The sequence below is a fragment of the Erinaceus europaeus genome, chromosome 1 (assembly GCF_950295315.1).
Source record: "Erinaceus europaeus chromosome 1, mEriEur2.1, whole genome shotgun sequence".
NCBI lineage: Eukaryota > Metazoa > Chordata > Mammalia > Eulipotyphla > Erinaceidae > Erinaceus > Erinaceus europaeus.
Window position 1 is genome coordinate 116,473,102 of NC_080162.1, and position 19,648 is coordinate 116,492,749.

At 48.8% G+C, this 19,648-nt stretch overlaps 1 protein-coding gene across 1 annotated transcript in view; it reads left to right on the forward strand.

The window, feature by feature from the left end:
* The window catches only part of PI4KA (phosphatidylinositol 4-kinase alpha), a 153,322-nt gene extending 133,966 nt beyond the window's left edge, over positions 1 to 19,356 (forward strand). Inside the window, 19 exon segments of the mRNA XM_060194530.1 lie at positions 3 to 31; positions 2,322 to 2,401; positions 2,504 to 2,697; positions 3,892 to 3,982; positions 4,419 to 4,586; positions 5,290 to 5,343; positions 9,746 to 9,866; positions 10,431 to 10,560; positions 12,045 to 12,115; positions 14,537 to 14,609; positions 14,693 to 14,763; positions 15,613 to 15,722; positions 16,095 to 16,199; positions 16,295 to 16,420; positions 16,801 to 16,921; positions 17,345 to 17,504; positions 18,037 to 18,126; positions 18,450 to 18,533; positions 18,955 to 19,356. Of these exon segments, the coding sequence (XP_060050513.1) occupies positions 3 to 31; positions 2,322 to 2,401; positions 2,504 to 2,697; positions 3,892 to 3,982; positions 4,419 to 4,586; positions 5,290 to 5,343; positions 9,746 to 9,866; positions 10,431 to 10,560; positions 12,045 to 12,115; positions 14,537 to 14,609; positions 14,693 to 14,763; positions 15,613 to 15,722; positions 16,095 to 16,199; positions 16,295 to 16,420; positions 16,801 to 16,921; positions 17,345 to 17,504; positions 18,037 to 18,126; positions 18,450 to 18,533; positions 18,955 to 19,006 (1,930 nt within the window). The 3' untranslated portion in view covers positions 19,007 to 19,356.
* Positions 19,357 to 19,648: the final 292 nt, after the last annotated feature.

A 19,648-nucleotide genomic window follows, 5' to 3' on the forward strand; every position in this document is an offset into this window, starting at 1 on the left:
AGTGGCATGTCAACCATCTCCAAGAAATCAGGTCAGTTGGAGAGGGGGTCCCTCGGGTCCTGAGTTATTGCCTTTGTATCTCAGATGGCAGACCGAGCACTAAGAAACAGCTTTCTTAGGTTTCTATAAAGACAAGGGTGGTGGTCCAGGAGGTGGCGCAGTGGATAAGGCTTTGGACTCTCAAGCATGAGATCCCAAGTTCAATCCCCGGCAGCACATGCGCCAGAGTGATGTCTGGTTCTTTCTCTCTCTCCTATCATTTCTCATGAATAAATAAATAAAACTTAAAAAGAAAAAAAGACAAGGGTGGAGGCCAAAAAATAATTTACTGAGTACGGTGTATATCTTCCTGTATGCATGGCCCAGGTCTAGACTCCAGCACCACGTAGGAATGCCATAGCATGGGGGACATGGGGTAGGAGGGGCTCTCTGGTGCTATGGTGTCTCTCACATTCTCTTTGTCTGAAAGAAAAAGCATCCTGGGAATGTGAAATCTCACATACATGAGTCCCCAGCTCCACAATAAAATAAATGATAAAGGGGCAGGATGGTGGCTCACCTGGTTGAGCACACTTGTTACAACACACAAGGACCCAGAGTTGAGCCCCCGGCCTCCTCCTGCAGGGGGGAAGCTTCACAAGTGGTGAAGCAGGGCTGCAGGTGTGTCTCTGTCTCTCTCCCTCTCTATCACCCCCGCTCCTCTTGATTTCTGGCTGTCTCTAAATAAATAAATATAGTTTAAAATTTTTTTTTCCGGGAGTTGAGCAGTAGCACAGCGGGTTAAGCGCACGTGGCGCAAAGCGCAAGGACCCGGGTTTGAGCCCCTGGCTCCCCACCTGCAGGGGAGTTGCTTCACAGGCGGTGAAGCAGGTCTGCAGGTGTCTGTCTTTCTCTCCTCCTGTCTATCTTCCCCTCCTCTCTCCATTTCTCTCTGTCCTATCTAACAACGACATAAATAACAACAACAATAACTACAACAACAATAAAAGACAACAAAGGCAACAAAAAGGGAAAATAAATAAATATAAAAAATTTTTTTAAAAAATTTTTTCATAAAATAAATGATAAAAATGGAGTGAGGCCAGGAGGTGGTGCACTTGGTTGAGCGCACATGGTAGAATGTGCAAGGACCCTGTTAGAATGTGAAAGGACCCAGGTTCAAGCCCCAGTCCCCACCTGTAGGGGGAAAGCTTTGTGAGTGTTAAAGCAGGGCTGCAGGTGTCTCTGTCTCTCTCCCTCTCTATCACTCCCTTCCCTCTCGATTTATGACTGTCTCTATCCAATAAATAAAAATAATAAAAAAAATTTTTTAAAGGGGGGGAGGCTGGGCAGTAGCGCAGCAGGTTAAGCGCACATAGCATGAAGCAGTGCAAGGACCAACATAAGGATCCTGGTTCAAGCCCCTGGCTCCCCACCTGCAGGGGGGTCACTTCACAGGCTGTAAAAGAGGTCTGCAGGTGTCTATCTTTCCCTCTCTCTGTCTTCCCCTCCTCTCTTGATTTCTCTGTCCTATCCAACAACAATGACAGCAAAAACAACAGTAACAATAACAACAAAGGCAACAAAATGGGAAAAACGGCCTCTAGAAGCAGTAGTTTCCTATTGCAGGCACTGAGCCCCAGCGATACCCTAGAGGCAAAAAAAAAGAAAAAAGGTGAGGGTATAGCTTAATGGTTATGCAAAGAGAATTTCATGCCTGAGGCTCTCAAGTCCCAGATTCAATCCCCCTACACCACCATAAGCCACACCACTGTAAGCCAGAACTGAGCAGTGCTCTGGTCAAAAAAAAAAAAAAAGTGGCCTGGGAGATAGTGTAGTAGTTATACAAAAGACTCCCTTGCCTGAAATATTGAGGTCCCAGGTTCAATCCCTGGCACCACTATAAAACAACAGTGACATTCCCTGGAAGCGGCACAACAGAAAAAATTTTGGGTTCTCAAGCGTGAGGTCTCAAGTTCACTCCCCAGATCACAGCCAGAGTACTGTTCTTGTTTGTTTTGTTTTTTTTTTCTCCTCTCTCCCTTTAAAGATATTTAGGAGCAGGATGATGACACACCTAGTAGAGCATCTGTTACAATGTGCAAGGACCCTGGTTCAAGTCCCCAGTCCCCACCTGCAGGGGAGAAGCTTCATGAGTGGTGAAGCAGTGCTGAAGTGTCTCTTTTCCTCTCTACCTCCCCCTCCCCTTACCGATTTCTCTCTGTTCTATCAAATATAATAAAACTAAGATAAAGCAAAAAGTTTTTTAAATGAATTAATCTTTGAAAAAGTTATAGCAAATAAAGTTGGCCTGGCTACCTTCCCTTCTCTCTCCTCCCCAGGTATGTCTAAGAAAACCAATCGGGGCTCCCAGTTGCACAAGTACTACATGAAGCGCAGGACACTGCTGCTGTCCCTGCTGGTAAGCCTGTGGGTGCACTGCCCAGCAAACTTCTGGGAAGGACAGAAGAGTAGTAGGGGGCCGTGGGCAGACGATACACTGGCGTCTGTCTCCTCTTGCCAGGCCACTGAGATAGAGCGTCTCATCACATGGTACAACCCGCTGTCAGCCCCAGAGCTGGAGCTAGACCAGGCTGGAGAGAACAGTGTGGCCAACTGGAGATCCAAGTACATGAGCCTGAGTGAGAAGCAGTGGAAGGACAACGTGAACCTTGCCTGGAGCATTTCTCCTTACCTGGCTGTGCAGCTGCCATCTAGGTGAGCCCAAGGCCACACCTGCCTGAGAAGGACTGTGCCAACTCCCCATACCTGGGGGCGTGGTCTCTGTTCAAGGCTGTGGGGGAAGGAACTTAGTGAACCACCCTCTACCCTGGTCATTTGCATTTCTTTCTCTGTAGTGTTACAGAGCTTCTGACTTGAGTGCCAGGGTCCTGAGAAGGCTTTTACATGGCTTGAGTCTTTTTTTTTTTTTTTTTTTTTTAAGATAGAGACAGAGAGGTAGAGTGAAAGGAACCACAGTGCCAAAGCTTCCTTCATTGTAGAGAGGGCTGGGCTGGAACCTGGATCACACACATGGCAAAGCAGCTCACTGTCCAAGTGAGCTCCTTCACCCACCCACAGGGCTTGATCTGAATTGAGGAAGAGAGGAAATAAAGAGACGATTGCTCCGGGACAGGTGGGCCTGAGGAGGGTTTGTTTGATCCAGTGTGCTGTCTTTCAGAAGCAGGCTTTTTTTTTTTTTCTTTTCTTTTTTTACCAGAGCACTGGTCAGCTCTGGCTTCTGGTGGTGCAGGGGACTGAACTTGTGACTTCGGAGCCTCAGGCATGACAGTCTGTTTGCATAACCATTATACTCTCTACCCCCATCCTCAACTGAGTGTCCTATACACCCTCCCTGCTGGCTCTCAGTAGGACAGACTTTCTAGACGGATGGTTACTGTGAGAAACTTCTGAGGCCTGTGTTAAGTCCCACCAAGGGCATTCACATTCATTTCTCATGGACATATCCACAGCAGATGTTTATTTCCCATGAGTCCGTATGTCCTAACTTAACACTTCTTTCTTTTGGTCCTAATTCAGAGGAATGGATCAGAACAACATCCAGATTCTCCTGCACTGTTTCCCAACAGTTGTTTATAAACAGCCTGCCTCATTAGCCTCAGACTGTTACACCTGAAAGCTTGCACGCACCAGCTGAGGTGCTTTCTGGCCCTCAGGCTGCTACACTTTGGAGGGTCTGCTTCAAAGCTTGTGACGGGACTGTTCTGCGAGCAGGGCCTGTAAGGGAAGCATCTATTGGAATTCGTGTTTGTGATTCAGCATTTTTTCACAGCCAATCATAATGCTCTTGATAATAAACGTTCCTATGTGTACTGTAGAGCGTTAAGGTATCACTGGCATCGATCTGCATGCCCCCAGTTCAGGATTTTCTCTGGCTTCCCCTTGCCACAGGTTTAAGAACACAGAAGCCATTGGCAATGAAGTGACCCGTCTGGTTCGATTGGACCCAGGAGCTGTTAGTGATGTCCCTGAAGCTATCAAGGTAGTACAGATACACCTCACTCTGGGTTTAAACTGCACGAAAACAGAACTGTCAGGTCCAGGTGGTGGCACTCCAGGTTGAGCGCACATGTTCCAATGCACAAGGATCTCAGTTCTAGTCCCCAGTCCCCACCTGCAGGGGAAAAGCTTTGTGAGTGGTGAAGCAGTGCTGCAGGTGTCTCTCTTCTTATCATCTCCTACGTTTTCTTTTCTTATTAACTACTTTTAATATTTGCTACGGGGAAAAAATGAATTTAGCCTTGAAATTATGACTTACACGACACATCAGAAATCTTGTCCCATGTTGTTATGATGCTCATAAGCATCACTTTTTGGGGTCATCCTTGTGGTGTGGGATGTGGGGTGGGGGAGCCACATAACTGCCTGGCCCAAATAATCTCTCTCTCTCTCTCTCTCTCTCTCTCCTTTCTTTCTAGTTTTTGGTCACCTGGCATACTATAGATGCAGATGCACCTGAGCTCAGCCATGTGCTGTGTTGGGCTCCTGCAGACCCACCCACAGGCCTCTCCTACTTCTCCAGCATGTTCCCACCACATCCTCTCACAGCACAGTATGGGGTGAAAGTCCTGCGCTCTTTCCCCCCGGTAAGCCAGCTCTGTTTTCTTGGTGAAGAGATGAAAGACAGAATCTTACCACAAATCCAGATGAATCCTGATTAAAAACATTGCCTTTCCTTAGAAAAAGTCTTCACTTGTCCTTCCTATTTAAGTGGTTGTAGAAGATAGATGTGGTTCTAATCGAGATGTGCTTACTAGTTAATTTTTAAGCTTTCATCGGGTGTTTAAGTGTGAAAAGGATATTTACTTGAATTTGGTTCTGGTTGTGACTCTGGGCATGTGTCCCGGCCTTGGACTGCTAAGGAGTCCAGTGGCCCAGTGTGACAGCCACAGAACCTCAAGGTTCTGTTCAGTGTCCTGGAGCCACAGTGTCCTGGAGTCTCATGCAGCCACAGTACATAGGTCTGTGAGAACCTCTGGTCCTCACCCCCTGCCTGCGGCAGGATTACAGTAGTGAGCCTCCTTATAAGTAAAGAACCATGGAACCTTTGGCTTTCTCTCACTAATTGATGTTAGAGCCATTGGCTATTTTCCTTGCTATCCTCTGGGCTTTCCTCATTCTTAGCTCTTGTCTCCAAAAAGAACTGTACTGTGGGCAAGTGACAGCAGAACCAAATCTCAGGTTAGGCTGGGACCTGGGACATACATCTTCATTGAGTTGTTCTCACCTCTTCCAGAGGTAAGGGGTCATCTTTTCTCCCTGGAGGTCACGGTCACTTCTCTTTTGCAGGATGCCATCCTGTTCTACATCCCCCAGATTGTGCAGGCCCTCAGGTATGACAAGGTAAGACTGTGCCAACAAGTGCTGTCCTTGTCTTAGCTCTAGAGGTGTACTGGGTGGGTGGAGGGAGCAGGGTCTGCCTATGAGTGTCAGTGGTGGCCCCAGACTAGCCATTTTCCCAGGCAAGTGCTCTTTGCACTCAGATGAGCACGCTGGGATGGTGCAGGTGGGACATGTGGAAATGCAGCCGCATGTCTGGCTGTTTTTCATGTACATCAGTGTTTTTATATAATAAGTTGCAAGATACTTGTAGTTTTTCCTTTTTAAATTCCTGCATTACTTCCTTAGCATTATCCAGATATAACCAGTGGTATGTCCTCTCCCACTCCTGAATGTTGTCATAAATCCATGGATCTTTGACCTGGCTGATATATATCAGAACTCCACAATTACTTTGACGACCATCTTTCTGTCTACCAGGAACTCCAATGATCTGTTCTTTGCTCTCTAGTCTTTGGTTATCTCTTTACCTTACCCAGACCAGGAATGACCAATTCTCTTTTCTTTTTTTAATTTATTAATGAGAGAAGGAAAAAAACTAGATACCACTCTAGTACATGTGCTTCCAGGGATTGAACTCAGGACCTCATACATAAGAGTCTAATGCTTTATACATTGTACCACCTTCCAGACCATGAATGACCAATTTTCTTTTTTTTTTTTCATGTATTTATTTATTTTCCCTTTTGTTGCCCTTGGTTTTTTTTGTTGTTGTTGTAGTTATCGTTGCTGTTATTGATGTTGTCATTGTTAGATAGGACAGAGAGAAATGGAGAGAGGAGGGGAGGACAAAGGGGGAGAGAAAGACAGACACCTGCAGACCTGCTTCACCACCTGTGAAGCGACTCCCCTGCAGGTGGGGAACCATATCTCAAACCGGGATCCTTATGCTGGTTCTTGAGCTTTGAGCCACCTGTGCTTAACTCACTACCGCCCAACTCCTCTCTCTCTCTCTCTCTTTTTTTTTAGAATTTATTTATTCATGAGAATGATAGGATATCACTATGGTATGTGTGCAACTGGGGATTGGACCTCATGGTTGAAAATCCAATGCTTTATCCACTTCACCACCTCTGGACCACAAATGACCTTTTTTTTATTTATTTTTTTTTTTATTTTATTTTTTACCAGAGCACTGCTCAGCTCTGGTTTATGGTGATGCGAGGGATTGAACCTGGGACTTTGGAGCCTCAGGCATGGGAGTCTGTTTTGCATAACCATTATACTATCTACCCCTGCCCAAATGACCAGTTTTTAAAGGAGCTCTTGGTTCACTTTATTGAGAAGTGGTATTGAGACACCCTCCTCTGAATGCTGAGAATGCTCACTGCCATCAGCTAGTGCTTGTGGCTTCTGGGTTAATACTCCACCAGTTGAGCTATTTTCCCAGCCACCAAAGTTTTTTTTTTTTTTTCTTTAATTTTTTTTGGCATTATCTTTACTTATTTATTGGATAGAGACAGGCAGACATCAAGAGGGAAGGAGGTGATAGAGAGAGTGAGAGACAAAGAGACACCTGCAACACTGCTTCACCACTCAAAAAGCTTTCCTCCTGCAGGTGGGGACTAGGGGCTCAAACCCAGGTCTTTGTGCATTGTAACATGTGTGCTCAACTGGGTGCGCCACCACCCAGCCACTTGTTTCTGTTTTTATAGAGACAGAAATTGAGGGGGGGGAGAGACACCTGCAGTACTTCTTCACTGCTCATGCAATTTCCCCCCTGCGGGTGGGGGCTAGGGATTTGAACTCAGGTCCTTGTACATGATAATGTATGTGCTCTACCAAATGTGCCACCGCCCTGACCCAGTCACTGTAGTTACTTTTATTTTTATTTTTTTAAGATTTTATTTATTTATTCATGAGAAATGATAGGAGAGAAAGAACCAGGCAGTATTGTTGCTGCTAGGGATTGAACTCTGGACCTCATGCTTGAGAGTCCAGTGCTTTATCCACTGTGCCACCTCCCAGACCACTCTTTTTTTTTTTTTCTATTATCATCTTATTTTATTTATTGTATAGAGACAGCCAGAAATCAAGAGGGAAGGGGGGTAGAGAGGGAGAGAGACAGAGACACCTGCAGCCCTGCTTCACCACTTGTAAAGCTTTACCCCTGCAGGTAGGGACCAGAGGCTCAAACCTGGGTCCTTGCACACTGTGATGTGTGCTCAACCAGGTGTGCCACCACCCAGCCCCTCTGTAGTTATCTTTAAATTCACTTGCTAGGTTAGACTTGGGAAACTCATAAAGAAGGACTTACCTGTTTGGTAAGTCTGCCCAAGCAAATAGTTGAGGGCCTCCGTCTGAGGAATGCTTTACATGATGGGAAACTGCACCCACCACAGGGAGAACTGGCCTCCCCTTTTGAAGTTTCCCACAAAGTTTAGCTGCTTTTTAAACTTGGGACATGGGAGGAAACAAACTAGAGTTATGAGTAGCAGACAATGATTGATTAAGTGCAATGTGTGGGATCCTTAAGACAGTAACTGGAGTATAAGCTGATGAAAGAAGTGTCTGGTGGTCTGCAGGGTGGTGCACTGGACTCTCAAGCATAAGGTCTCGGGTTTGGGTCCCCGGCAGCACAGGTACCAAGGTGATGTCTGCTGCTTTCTTTCTCTCCTCCTATCCCTCTTATTAATAAATAAAACATTTTTTTAAAAAATGTCTGTACGATTTTTTTTTTTTTTTACCAGAGCACTGTTCATCTCTGATTTATGGTGGTGCTGGGGATTGAGCCTGGGACCATGAGCCTCAGGCCTGAAAGTCTTTTGCACAAACATTATACTATCTCCCCCACCCCCATTCTTTATTTCTTAATCTTTACCAGAGCACTGTTTAGCTCTGGCTTATGGTGGTGAGCAGGATTGAACATGGTACATTGGAGCCTCAGGCATGAGAGTCTCTTTGCATAACCATTATGCTATCTACCCCCACTCTCTAAAAAGTATTTTAACACAAAAGAAAAGCAGAGCATCGCTCTGACACATGCAGTGCTGGGCATTGAACCCAGGACCTCGTGCTTACAAGTTCCACTCTCAGTGTTGCACTACCTCCCCAGCTGCTGTGTTCTGGAACCTGCCTATCATTTTAGAGCAGTGTTCTAGACAGCCAGCTTACAGTTGAGCTTTATTTATTTGTGATTTACATTATTAGGTTATCAGATCTACTTCCACATAATATCCATCACCAAAGTACAGATGAGCTTTATTATCACTGTATTATCACTGTATTACCACCAGTATTATCACTGGAGCTCTGTGCCCACACAATAACACAATGATCCACTGCTCCTGGTGGCTTTTTTTTTTTTTTTTTACTTAATAAGACAGAAATTGAGAGGGGAGGGTGTAGAGGGAGAGGGGTGAGAAAGACACCTGCAGCCCTGCTTCACTACTGTTGAAGCTTCTCCACTACATGGGAGGACGAGGGTCTTGAACCTGGCTGCTTGCATATGGTAATGTGTCTTCAACCGGATGTACAACTGCCTGGCCCCCAGATGACCTTTAATATATAGCCTTTTCATTCCTCTTTTTTTTTTTTCCCTCCAGGGTTATTGCTGGGGCTCAGTGCCTACTCCACTAATGCACTGCTCCTGGAGGCTATTTTTTGTTGTTGTTGCCGTTGTTGTGGTTATTTTTTTTTTAATTTAAGAAAGGATTAATTAACAAAACCATAGGGTAGGAGGGGTACAACTCCACACAATTCCCACCGCCCAATCTCCATATTGTTGTGGTTATTGTTGTTGTTGTTATTGTTGGATAGGACAGAGAAAAATCAGGAGAGAAGGGGAGACAGAGGGGGAGAGAAAGATAGACACCTGCAGACTTCCCTGCGGGTGGGGAATCGGGCTCAAACTGGGATCTTTATACTGGTCCTTACGCTTTGTACCATTTGCGCTTAACCTACTGTGCTACTGCCCGACCCCCCTCATTCCTCTTTTTGACCACACCATATTGACTAGAGAGTCTTGGTTATTAGAATCCAGGAGAAGTTACAAGAGACAGAAACTGACTTACATCAAGCCAGCAAAATAACTCACTTGGGCAGTGCACTGCTTTGCCTTATATGTTACCACATTAAAGGAAGCTTTGGTGCTGTGGTCTCCCTTTGTCTTATTCTTCCTTCCTCTGTCTCTCTACACCTAATAAATAAATAAATATAAATAAAACTCACATCTGCATTGCAGACCCCTCTGCCTGTGTCCTGTCTGCTGGCCAGCCAGCAAGTTGATTCCTGGCCTGACCCCTGAACTGGACTCACCCCAGACCCAAAAGTGCTTGTTCACATAGCTGGAAGCCAGGGAGCTTTATTTCCTGCTTGCTCTGCCCTTCTGTGCTGTTAATTATAAAGTTTCTCTTAGTGAAGAGAGAAGCCAGTCGAGGCCAGCAGTAACTGTGCTTTCCCACAGATGGGCTATGTGCGGGAGTACATTCTGTGGGCAGCATCCAAATCGCAGCTTCTGGCACACCAGTTTATCTGGAACATGAAAACTAACATCTATCTAGATGAAGAGGGGCACCAGAAGGACCGTGAGTATTTCATCCTCTTCTCTAGGCCTTACCCTCACCTCTGCTACTTTCCCCAGCTGAATAGGCAGTGAAGAGGAAAACAGAGTCTTGGTGTAGTTTGTTTTTTTTCCTCCAGGATTATCGCTGGGGCTAAGTGCCTGCACTAGGAATCCACTGCTCCTGGCGGCCATTTTTTTCTGTTTTATTGCATAGGACAGAGAGAAGTTGAGAGAGGAGGAGGGGGAGAAAGAAAGGGAAAGAGAAGATACTTGAAGACCTGCTTCACTGTTCGTGAAGCAGACCCCCTACAGGTGGGGATCGGGGCTCAAACCCAGATCTTTGTGCAACTCCTTGTACTTAATATTATGTGCACTTAACCAGGTGCACCACTTCCCGGCCACCTCTTGATGTAGTTTTAACCATAGGATCACTGGACATGTCTCAGAAACCTTTGGGCTCCTGAAGACCACTCTGAAAACTGGTGGTGGAGGTGCTGAGAAGCCTGGTGTGCCTATCTAGCACAGAGAAGTTTCCTGAAAGCCCATCAGTACACAGCTCAGGACTTTCCCTCTGTTTCCTCACCAGCTGACATTGGTGACCTCCTGGAACAATTAGTTGAAGAAATCACAGGCTCTTTGTCAGGTCCAGCCAAGGACTTCTACCAGCGGGAATTTGATTTCTTTAACAAGATAACCAATGTGTCAGCCATCATCAAGTAAGTAGTATCACATTTCAGTTCAGTTATAGTTGATTGGCATTACCTGGGGACATTTAAAAATGTGAGCCTACTGCCCCACCTCCACTGATTCCAGTGAACAACCAGGTTGTGTCCATTCATGTTTCTTCACATATTGCAAAATACATGGCATGGCCATAGGAGTTCCAGAAAATATATCTTGGTTTCATTTTGGGTATTGTCCTGTAGCATAAAACCCCCTCTGCACTCTCTCTCCCAGTTTTGAAGAAATCTAGTAGAATCCTCTCAACTCCCATCATTTTCTGGGCCTTCACTCATGTGGAGCTGACACCATCCTCTGGGGCATGCTTCTTAATGGGACAGAACTGGAGTGCACGGGAGTTGGGCGGTAGTGCAGCGGGTTAAGTGCAGGTGGCGCAAAGCGCTAGGACCGTGGAAGGATCCCGGTTCAAGCCCCCCGGCTGTCCCCACCTGCAGGGGAGTCACTTCATAGGCAGTGAAGCAGGTCTGCAGGTGTCTGTCTTTCTCTCCCCCTCTCTGTCTTCCCCTCCTCTCTCCATTTCTCTCTGTCCTATCCAACAGTGACAACAAAAAGGAATAAATAAATAAATAAATGTTTAAAAAAAAAGAACTGGAGTGCACTAGGCGCCTGCTCTGCTCAGATGCCTCATTTCCGGCCTTTCCAGTGTTTAGACGTCTCTTAGCTTGGTCATGTCTCCTGAGGCCCTCTCCTGGGTCAGGTACTAAGGAAAGTGAAGATATGGTAGTTTCTAGCTCGCAAAGATGGAGAGGAGGGAAAGTGGCATTTCCTGGGCATCCATCATGTGACAGACACACAATTCCACTTCCTCCCTCCTCATCCTCAAGGGACAGGAGTGCTAAGAAGTCTGCCAGCGCATGAGCACAAAACTGTCTGACTGGGAGTGGGGCAGTAGCACAGTGGGTTAAGCGCATGTGGCACAAAGCACAAGGATCCCGGTTCGAGCCCCAGGCTCCCCACCTGCAGGGGAGTCCCTTCACAGGCGGTGAAGCAGGTCTGCAGGTGTCTATCTTTCTCTCCCCCTCTCTGTCTTCCCCTCCTCTCTCCATTTCTCTCTGTCCTATCTAACAATGATGACATCAATAATAACTACAACAACAATAAAAATACAAGGGCAACAAAAGGGAAAATAAGTAAATAAAACAAATTTTGAAAAAAAAAAAAACTGTCTGACACTACATTTTGTGTGTATACAATGCACACAGGTAAGGGGCAAAGAAAGTCAGGGAAAGCTCTGCCTTGCTCCCCCAGGAGTCACCTGGGCATTGCGATGAGGAGTATGAGGCAAGGAGGCTGAGTGACCTCCTGGAGGAATTGGGCCTGGAATGTCCTTCAGAAATAACAAGAACTGGAAAGGAGAAACTAATCAGAGAGGAGAGGACCCTGGACTATTCCCCCATAGAAACCCCATAAGCCAGTTCTTACAAGAGACAAACCAAAGCATTTCTCTGTTGTTTCCCAGGCCCTACCCTAAAGGCGATGAAAGGAAGAAGGCATGTCTGTCAGCTCTGTCTGAAGTGAAAGTGCAGCCTGGTGAGCAGTGGTGCCAGGAAGAAAATTAGGGAAAAAAGGAGGTGGGGGCTGCAGGACCCTCCTCTGGTGAGCTAGGAGCTGCCTCTTAGCAAGCACTCTTCTGCTGCCTAGCTCCTGCTGATTTTCTGAAGACCAGCTAACAGGAGCCTCTGGGTATGGGTGTGGACTCCCCAGAGGTGTCCTGCTATGATCTACATGGACCTGGGTGTAGAGTTCCTGACGAATCCGAATCCGTTTAGAACAGATCCTGTGTTCCCTAGGCAGCCCAGACCTCCCAGAGTGGTTGCTGATAACTGCAAGGTTGGGCTTCTTTGAAATTACCCTGTTGTGGTTAAGTGGGGAAGAATCTGACTGAACCTTACCTGCTCCCAGATGGCCGGCCTAGACTGGGCTTGCTTAATGAGGCAGAGTGAAAGGAATTTGTCAATCTTTGGGGTGGGATTGGGCCAGGACAATGGAGGTACTCTGGAACCTGTCAGGTGGTCAGATGCCTGCTGCCTAGTGACTCGACATGCAGGAATCCAAGGCCGGGGTGGTCAGATCTGTGCCTTTGCAAAAAAAAAAAAAAAAAAAAAAAAAAATATATATATATATATATGTATATGTATATGGCATGAGGGAATGAACCCAAGGCTTTGTGCATGTGTGATGTCATTGCTGAGCAACCAGTTTTCTTGGGCCAATGTTGCCATTATTCATTTTGAGGAGAGAGTGGAGCAGGAGCAGAGAGATACAGAGAAAGGAGAGGGCACAGCACTTCTCTACCATGCATAGAATACCCCCAGTGCCATCCATGGTGCCTTCATGTGGTGCAGGGGCATAAACCCAGGGCCTCACACACAACAAGCTATTTGCTATCTCCTAGCCCAACCACAGATGATGCTTTTTTTTTCAACACAAATCTTTTTTGTTTTTTGCCTCCAGGATTATCATTGGGGCTCAGTGGATTTGTATCCACTACTCTGAAGGCCATCTCTTTCTTTTTCTTTTCCTTTTTATTTTTTTCCTTCTACCAGAGCACTGCTTAGCTCTGGTTTATGGTAGGGCAGGAGATTGAACCTGGGACTTTGGGACTTTGGAGCCTTAGCCTTGAGAGTCTCTTTGCATAACCATTAGGCTATCTACCCATGCCCACAAGTCCATTTTTGTTTTTTTTCACCAGAGCACTGTTCAGCTCTGGCTTGTGGTGGTGCAGGGGATTGAACCTGGGGCTTTGGAGCCTCAGGCATGAGAGTCACTTTGCATAACCTTTATGCTATCTACTTTCCGCCCCACAAATCCGTTTTTGACCATTGGCAAAGCCTTTATGTATTCTAGTTCCCAGGCGTCCTGTGCCAACATTGACACAGGCTGGCCTCACCCTGAGTTGTCAGCATGGGACCTCAGTTAACTTTCCTTGGTTGAGCTTAAGTATTGGCCTTCCTGCCCTCCCCCAGCATATATGGCTCATTTTCTCAGAGAAGCCTCGATGTCCACAGAGAGCCTCCTTTTCCCTCACCAGCAAACCCCTGTGATGGGTAGGTCTCACTGGGGAGCCAACTAGGCTCAAGGGCAGGAGAGGAGAGAGTATATTAAGAGGGAGGCTGGTCCTGGCCTGGTGTTTCCGCATTGTCACTCATTGTCACTGTGGGGAAGCTAGTCTGCACCCTCCACAAAGCTTCACTCCACTGCCCAGAACTCAGTCCTATTTGTTTTAGAGACCTCATTTGAGACCTTCTGCCTTCCAGGGGCCTGGGAGGAACTGCTAGTCCCTTGCCCAGGCTTTTGTTTGTCCTCCTGCCTGCCACATGTGCAGAGAGAGAGACTGATTTAGTCAGTGGGATGCTTTCCAGCACCAGTGTGTGTTGCAGGAGAAAGAAGCAGAAGAGGAAGCTCCTGGGTGTGTCCTGTGAGAGTAGTGGCTCCAGGTCAGGCTTGTGAAGCTGAGGGTCGTGGGGGAGAGAGAGTGTCATGGTTATGTAAAATGCTTTTCATGTCTGAAGCACGAAAGGTCCGGGGTTCAGTCCTCAGCATCACCATAAACCAGAGCTTAGAAGAGGTCAGGCAAACATAGCAAACAAATAAACATGAAAATATGTAAAACTGAGGGTTCAGTGAGTCCTCCTAGAGAAAGAACACCGAGCAGGTGGTGTCTCCTCCATGTTAGATATAAGGACCCAGGGAAATATCAGAGGCATGGAGGACAAACCCTGACAGCCACAGGATAAGACATCATCAATGGGGCTAGAGATAGTTTACCTGGTAGCCTTACCATCTGTGTATAGGGGTGGGGGGGAGAAAATATATGTGGAATAAAAAGAATGAAAATGTTGGCCTAGATGTGGAAAAATTGAGAATGTACAGGGCCACTGTGTTGAGCCCCTGCTCCTCACTATTTACCCCTGGGGCTTTCTGTGACTTGCCCTCTGTCCCTACACACAGGCTGCTACCTACCCAGCAACCCGGAGGCCATCGTGCTGGACATTGACTACAAGTCTGGGACGCCCATGCAAAGGTGAGAGCTGCCCTCCTCCCTCCCTCCTTCCTGGCTTATATCTGCTGTATCACTGTGCCCTATTCCTTTTTGATGTTTTGCAGTGCTGCAAAAGCCCCCTATCTGGCTAAGTTTAAAGTGAAACGATGTGGTGTCAGTGAACTTGAAAAAGAAGGTCAGTGAGGAATTTCTGGTTTAGTTCATGAACAGAGCCTTCTTCCTTACTAGCGCCAGCTTCTCGTAGCACGTGAACGTTCTCTGGTTCCCCTCAAGGATGGTGTATTGGAGGGAGAGGGTCTTCTGCAGTGCATTTGTGTGCTCCTCAGGCTGCCATACAGGTGGCCTCAGTAGCAGGAATGTACTCCTGCAGCTGCAGAGGACAAAGTGCTCCTTCAGGGTGTCCTCAGGGCTTGAGGGGGAGCTCCTTCCCAGCTTCTTCCTGGTTGCTGGCAATTCCTTGGCAGTTCTTGGCTTGTCAATAAGCTGTACCATCTGGCCTCTGCCTCTGTCCCCACATGGCCTTCTCCTATAGGTATGTCCATGCTTTCCTCCTCTGTAAGAGCAGCAGTATGACCTCATGCTTGATGACATAACATCTACAGACCCTATTTTATAATAATGTCAAATTCTACAGCTTAGAGTGGGTATGACTTTGGAGGAGGGCCAGTCTGAGAACATGGGCTTCCATGGTTTTACCAGCCTTCTGGCTTCTAATCCTCTTAGCCACCCAGGATACAGACGCACACACTTTCCTACCTGCCTACCTACCCCGAACTCCTACCCTCAGTTCACAGTGCATCTCACTAACACTAGTGGGAGGCGTTTCCAAGTCAGCCTCAGAGGCCTTAGGAGAGCCTCTGCTCCTATGACTTCACCTACTGACCCCAGCCTCCTTGGGCATTTGCCAAGACTCACCCCAAAGTTCCCAGGGTTACTTCCAGGCATTTCAGCATGTCTGACCACCGTCAGAATGTGTGACTCATTCTCCTTTATTTGATGGATAGCCTCTCCTTGCCATACACAGGCCTACGCTGCCGCTCAGACACTAAGGACGAGAGTGGTGTCCAGGAGGCCGATAGCCAGAAGATCTCCTGGCAGGCAGCCATTTTCAAAGTGGGAGACGACTGCCGACAGGTAGCAGCGCCAGGCTGGGTCGGGGCCAGTCCTCACACAGAAACAGGAACCAGCTTCCCCATTTGGTGCATTTGTAGCCTTATGAGGCAGGACTTCCTGCTAAACTCAGCAGCCTCTGGCTGTTCATCTACTGTCCAGCACAGGAAACTGGTCTGCAAAGGGGGTGCCTCTTACACACCCCTACTAGGCACCTCAAGCTCCTGTTAGTCCCTGTCCCCCCACTACAGCCCAGTGGGCAGTAAGACAAGCCCCTCTAGAGTCCTGAGCTCTACACCTTCCCTCAGTGGGTAAGGGCCACAAACAGTGAGGGAATGGGGGAGTCATGAGAGACCACTGGTCTGGTCAACAACTGGGTGTCTCTCTGGCCCTCAGGACATGCTGGCCCTGCAGATCATCGACCTCTTCAAAAATATTTTCCAGCTGGTCGGCTTGGACCTCTTTGTCTTCCCCTACCGGGTGGTAGCCACTGCCCCTGGGGTAAGTCCCCTGAGTGGGAACCCAGGCACTAGCCCTCGCTGCCTTGGGTGAAGAGTGGCCCCGCTCCACCCTCAGCACCTGGCCTTCTTCCCTAGTGTGGGGTGATCGAGTGCATCCCTGACTGCACCTCCAGGGACCAGCTTGGCCGCCAGACAGACTTTGGCATGTATGACTACTTCACACGCCAGTACGGAGACGAGTCCACGCTGGCTTTCCAGCAGGTGACCAACATGAGGTCCTGGGCTGGGGTTCTCCGTGCTCTCCATCTGCTACCACCCCTCGGGCCACCAGTGGCCAGCACCCTGCTTCCCCCCTTCCCTTGCTTCTCTTGAGTTGTCATATATTTTGGGGTATAACTAGGGCACCCCAGAACCTCCATTAAGATGCAGGGGAATCCCAAGTTCCTCCTCAAGGTAGACTCCTCAGGAAAAACACATTGCTGGTGTGGGAGGGACTACACCCCCCACTCCCCGACACCAAAACTTGTCATGCCTGCAGCAGAGGTCTGACCTGCTCATTTAGGCCGGGGTCAAAGTGCAAAGCAGGGAGCACCCGCCCGCAGGCCCAGGGTCCTCCATGAGCATCCTGGCTCTCCACACAGGCGCGCTACAACTTTATCCGGAGCATGGCTGCCTACAGCCTGCTGCTGTTCCTGCTGCAGATCAAGGACAGGCACAACGGCAACATCATGCTGGACAAGAAGGGCCACATCATCCACATCGGTCAGCCGGGCCCTGGAGCCCCCCCTCTTCCCTCCCAGAAACCTAGGCCAGGATAGCAGTCCCCACCTCAAGGGAGCAGACGTGTAGGGACTGCCCAGCCTGGAGGATCAGCATCAGGGTTGCGAGTGCTGACCGCCAGGAAGCTGTTGGGCATGAGAGCAGGAAGGGTGGCACACAGGGACTCGGGGGTCAGAGGCTGCAGCCAGTGGGCAGTGCAGACTTGGGCTCCTCCAGCTGCACCTCACAAGGCTTTATCTCTGGCCTCTACGTTCTCCCTCCTCCTACCTGTTGCTACCTTGCTGTCCCTAAGTAAATATGGCTTGCCCCCGGGGCTGGGGAGCTGGGATTCTGACCCCTGGCCAGAACTTGTCTTCTCTGCTCTGACATCTGATCACATCACACATGGCTTCGGGGTTTTTGCAGACTTTGGCTTCATGTTTGAAAGCTCACCAGGTGGCAACCTGGGCTGGGAGCCGGACATCAAGCTGACAGATGAGATGGTGATGATCATGGGGGGCAAGATGGAGGCCACACCCTTTAAGTGGTTCATGGAGATGTGCGTACGGGGTTACCTGGCTGTGAGGTGAGTGTGGGGGGATGATTTGGTGGGGGTGGGGAGGAAGTGGACTGCCTGTCTAGCAAAGCCAACCCCCAGAGTCCTGTGTGACCTGCTCAGGACCCTCTGCTCAGAAGGGCTACAGTTCCCTGGGAATGAGGGAGGTGCCAGCAACTTCTTGCTCTGGGCATCAGTGCCTGGACTTGTCCTTGTCCTGCAGTGCCTCGGGCCCTCTCTGAGTGCCCTGCGTACTCTCTGATCCAAGACAGAGCTCCTGCTGCCCTGCAGGTTGCACATATCAGCGCATGACAGGGCTGTGGAGCAGTGTGGGTGACGTCTGAGTGCCTGCATCATGCCCACTGTTTCACAAGGAATGGAGGGCTGGGGTGGGGGGTTCTGTGCTACAGCCCACCTGGGGCTAAGCAGCCAGCCCCACCTGGATACCACAGACCGTGTGGTAGGAGCCAGGCTTGAGGACGCCGCATGTGGCACTGCTGGGCAGCAGGACTAGACAGGGCCTCCACTCAGCCCAGCCTCTCCACCCACCACCTCTCCGCAGGCCCTACATGGATGCAGTCGTCTCTCTGGTCACCCTCATGCTGGACACAGGCCTGCCCTGCTTCCGCGGCCAGACAATCAAGCTCTTGAGGTAGGTGCTGGACAGACTCGGGGGCCACCTAGCAGGATATTATGCCCCTGAGATGTGAGTGTCCTAAAATCCTAGTTGCCTTAGAGGCCTGAGTGCTTGCTCTCTGCCTAGAGCTTATGTTCTTCTGGAACAAATCAGAAGCCCCTGCGGTTCTCAGGGATACAGTGCCTCCTCCAGCCTCTGGGCTCTGAGCTCCAAGGCTGCAGCGACTTAGGCCTTGTGCTTAGTGCTCCTACAGCCTCTGCCCAGGCACAAACACCAAGTATACTAGATCCGCTAAGCCAGGGAGCAGCTCTCCTGGCCTGACCCACCCTCTCCCCCAGACACAGGTTCAGCCCCAACATGACTGAGCGAGAGGCTGCCAACTTCATCCTGAAGGTCATTCAGAGCTGCTTCCTCAGCAACAGGCAAGTCACTCCAACCCATGTCAGCTGTTACCCATCCCCCACTCCCCAGTATTGTCTGGACACTTGTATGGGGCTGAGCCTGGGCCAAGTGACAGGATGCTGCTGCCTGGGGGGACCCTCAGAGCCTTGGGGCATGCTGAGGGGACACCTGTAAGAGGCCCAAAGATCATGAACTCTGCCCACCTGGGGCTAAACTGATAGCCCTGTGAGGCCAAAGGAAGGGCAGGTCAATGAAATAGCGAGAGTGGCGGGGTTGCACATGTGCCACATCACCACTGAGCATCCGTCCAGCCAGACCTTTTCACTCTGAAGGGAGAGGAAAAGGACACATATTATTGTTCCGCTCTACCATGCAGAGAGACCCCCAGAGGGGCTGAGGGGACACAGCTCCTTACAGCCTCCCTCATGCTTTGCATCCCAGGAGCCGAACCTACGACATGATCCAGTACTATCAGAACGACATTCCCTACTGAGGCTGGAAGCAGTGCCCCAGCTACCCCCACAGTCCTGGAGCCCCATCACTCCACCACCCCTCTGTGTATGTGGTCAGACCTGCAAATGGCCCAGTCATTTCATCCTGTGGAGTTTTTACAAAACAAAGAACTGTGTCCCCGCAGAGCCTGGCAATTGCTCCATCCTTAAGTGTGGTCCATGTGTGACTTGAGACTGAACCGACAATCATCCAGTGGCACTGTCTGCACAGGTGTGAATACTTTGCACTGAACATTGTCTTATAGGTACATGAAATATTTTCTTGTGAAAAGGAAAATTATATTCAACCTGATTTAAACAACATGAACAAAATAAAACAAAAAGTACATACTTTTTTTGTAGGAGGTCTTTATTTACTCATCTCCTGGGCTTCATCACTCTGGGCTAACGTTTTCAGACAGGGCCAGACAGACAGGCCAGTAGCTCCCCCAGTGTGGTGGAGGCTGGGATCGGAACCAGTGTGAGCATGACAAAGAGGACACACTATCCAGTGTGCTGTCTGGGTCTGTTGTTGGAGACCTGAGCACACATCTGGCTGAGGAGCGATTCCTGGGAGACTGAGCTGGGAGCAGTGTCACCCCTCCAGAGACCCCTACATTTACAGGGCCATCTGGGGACATTCA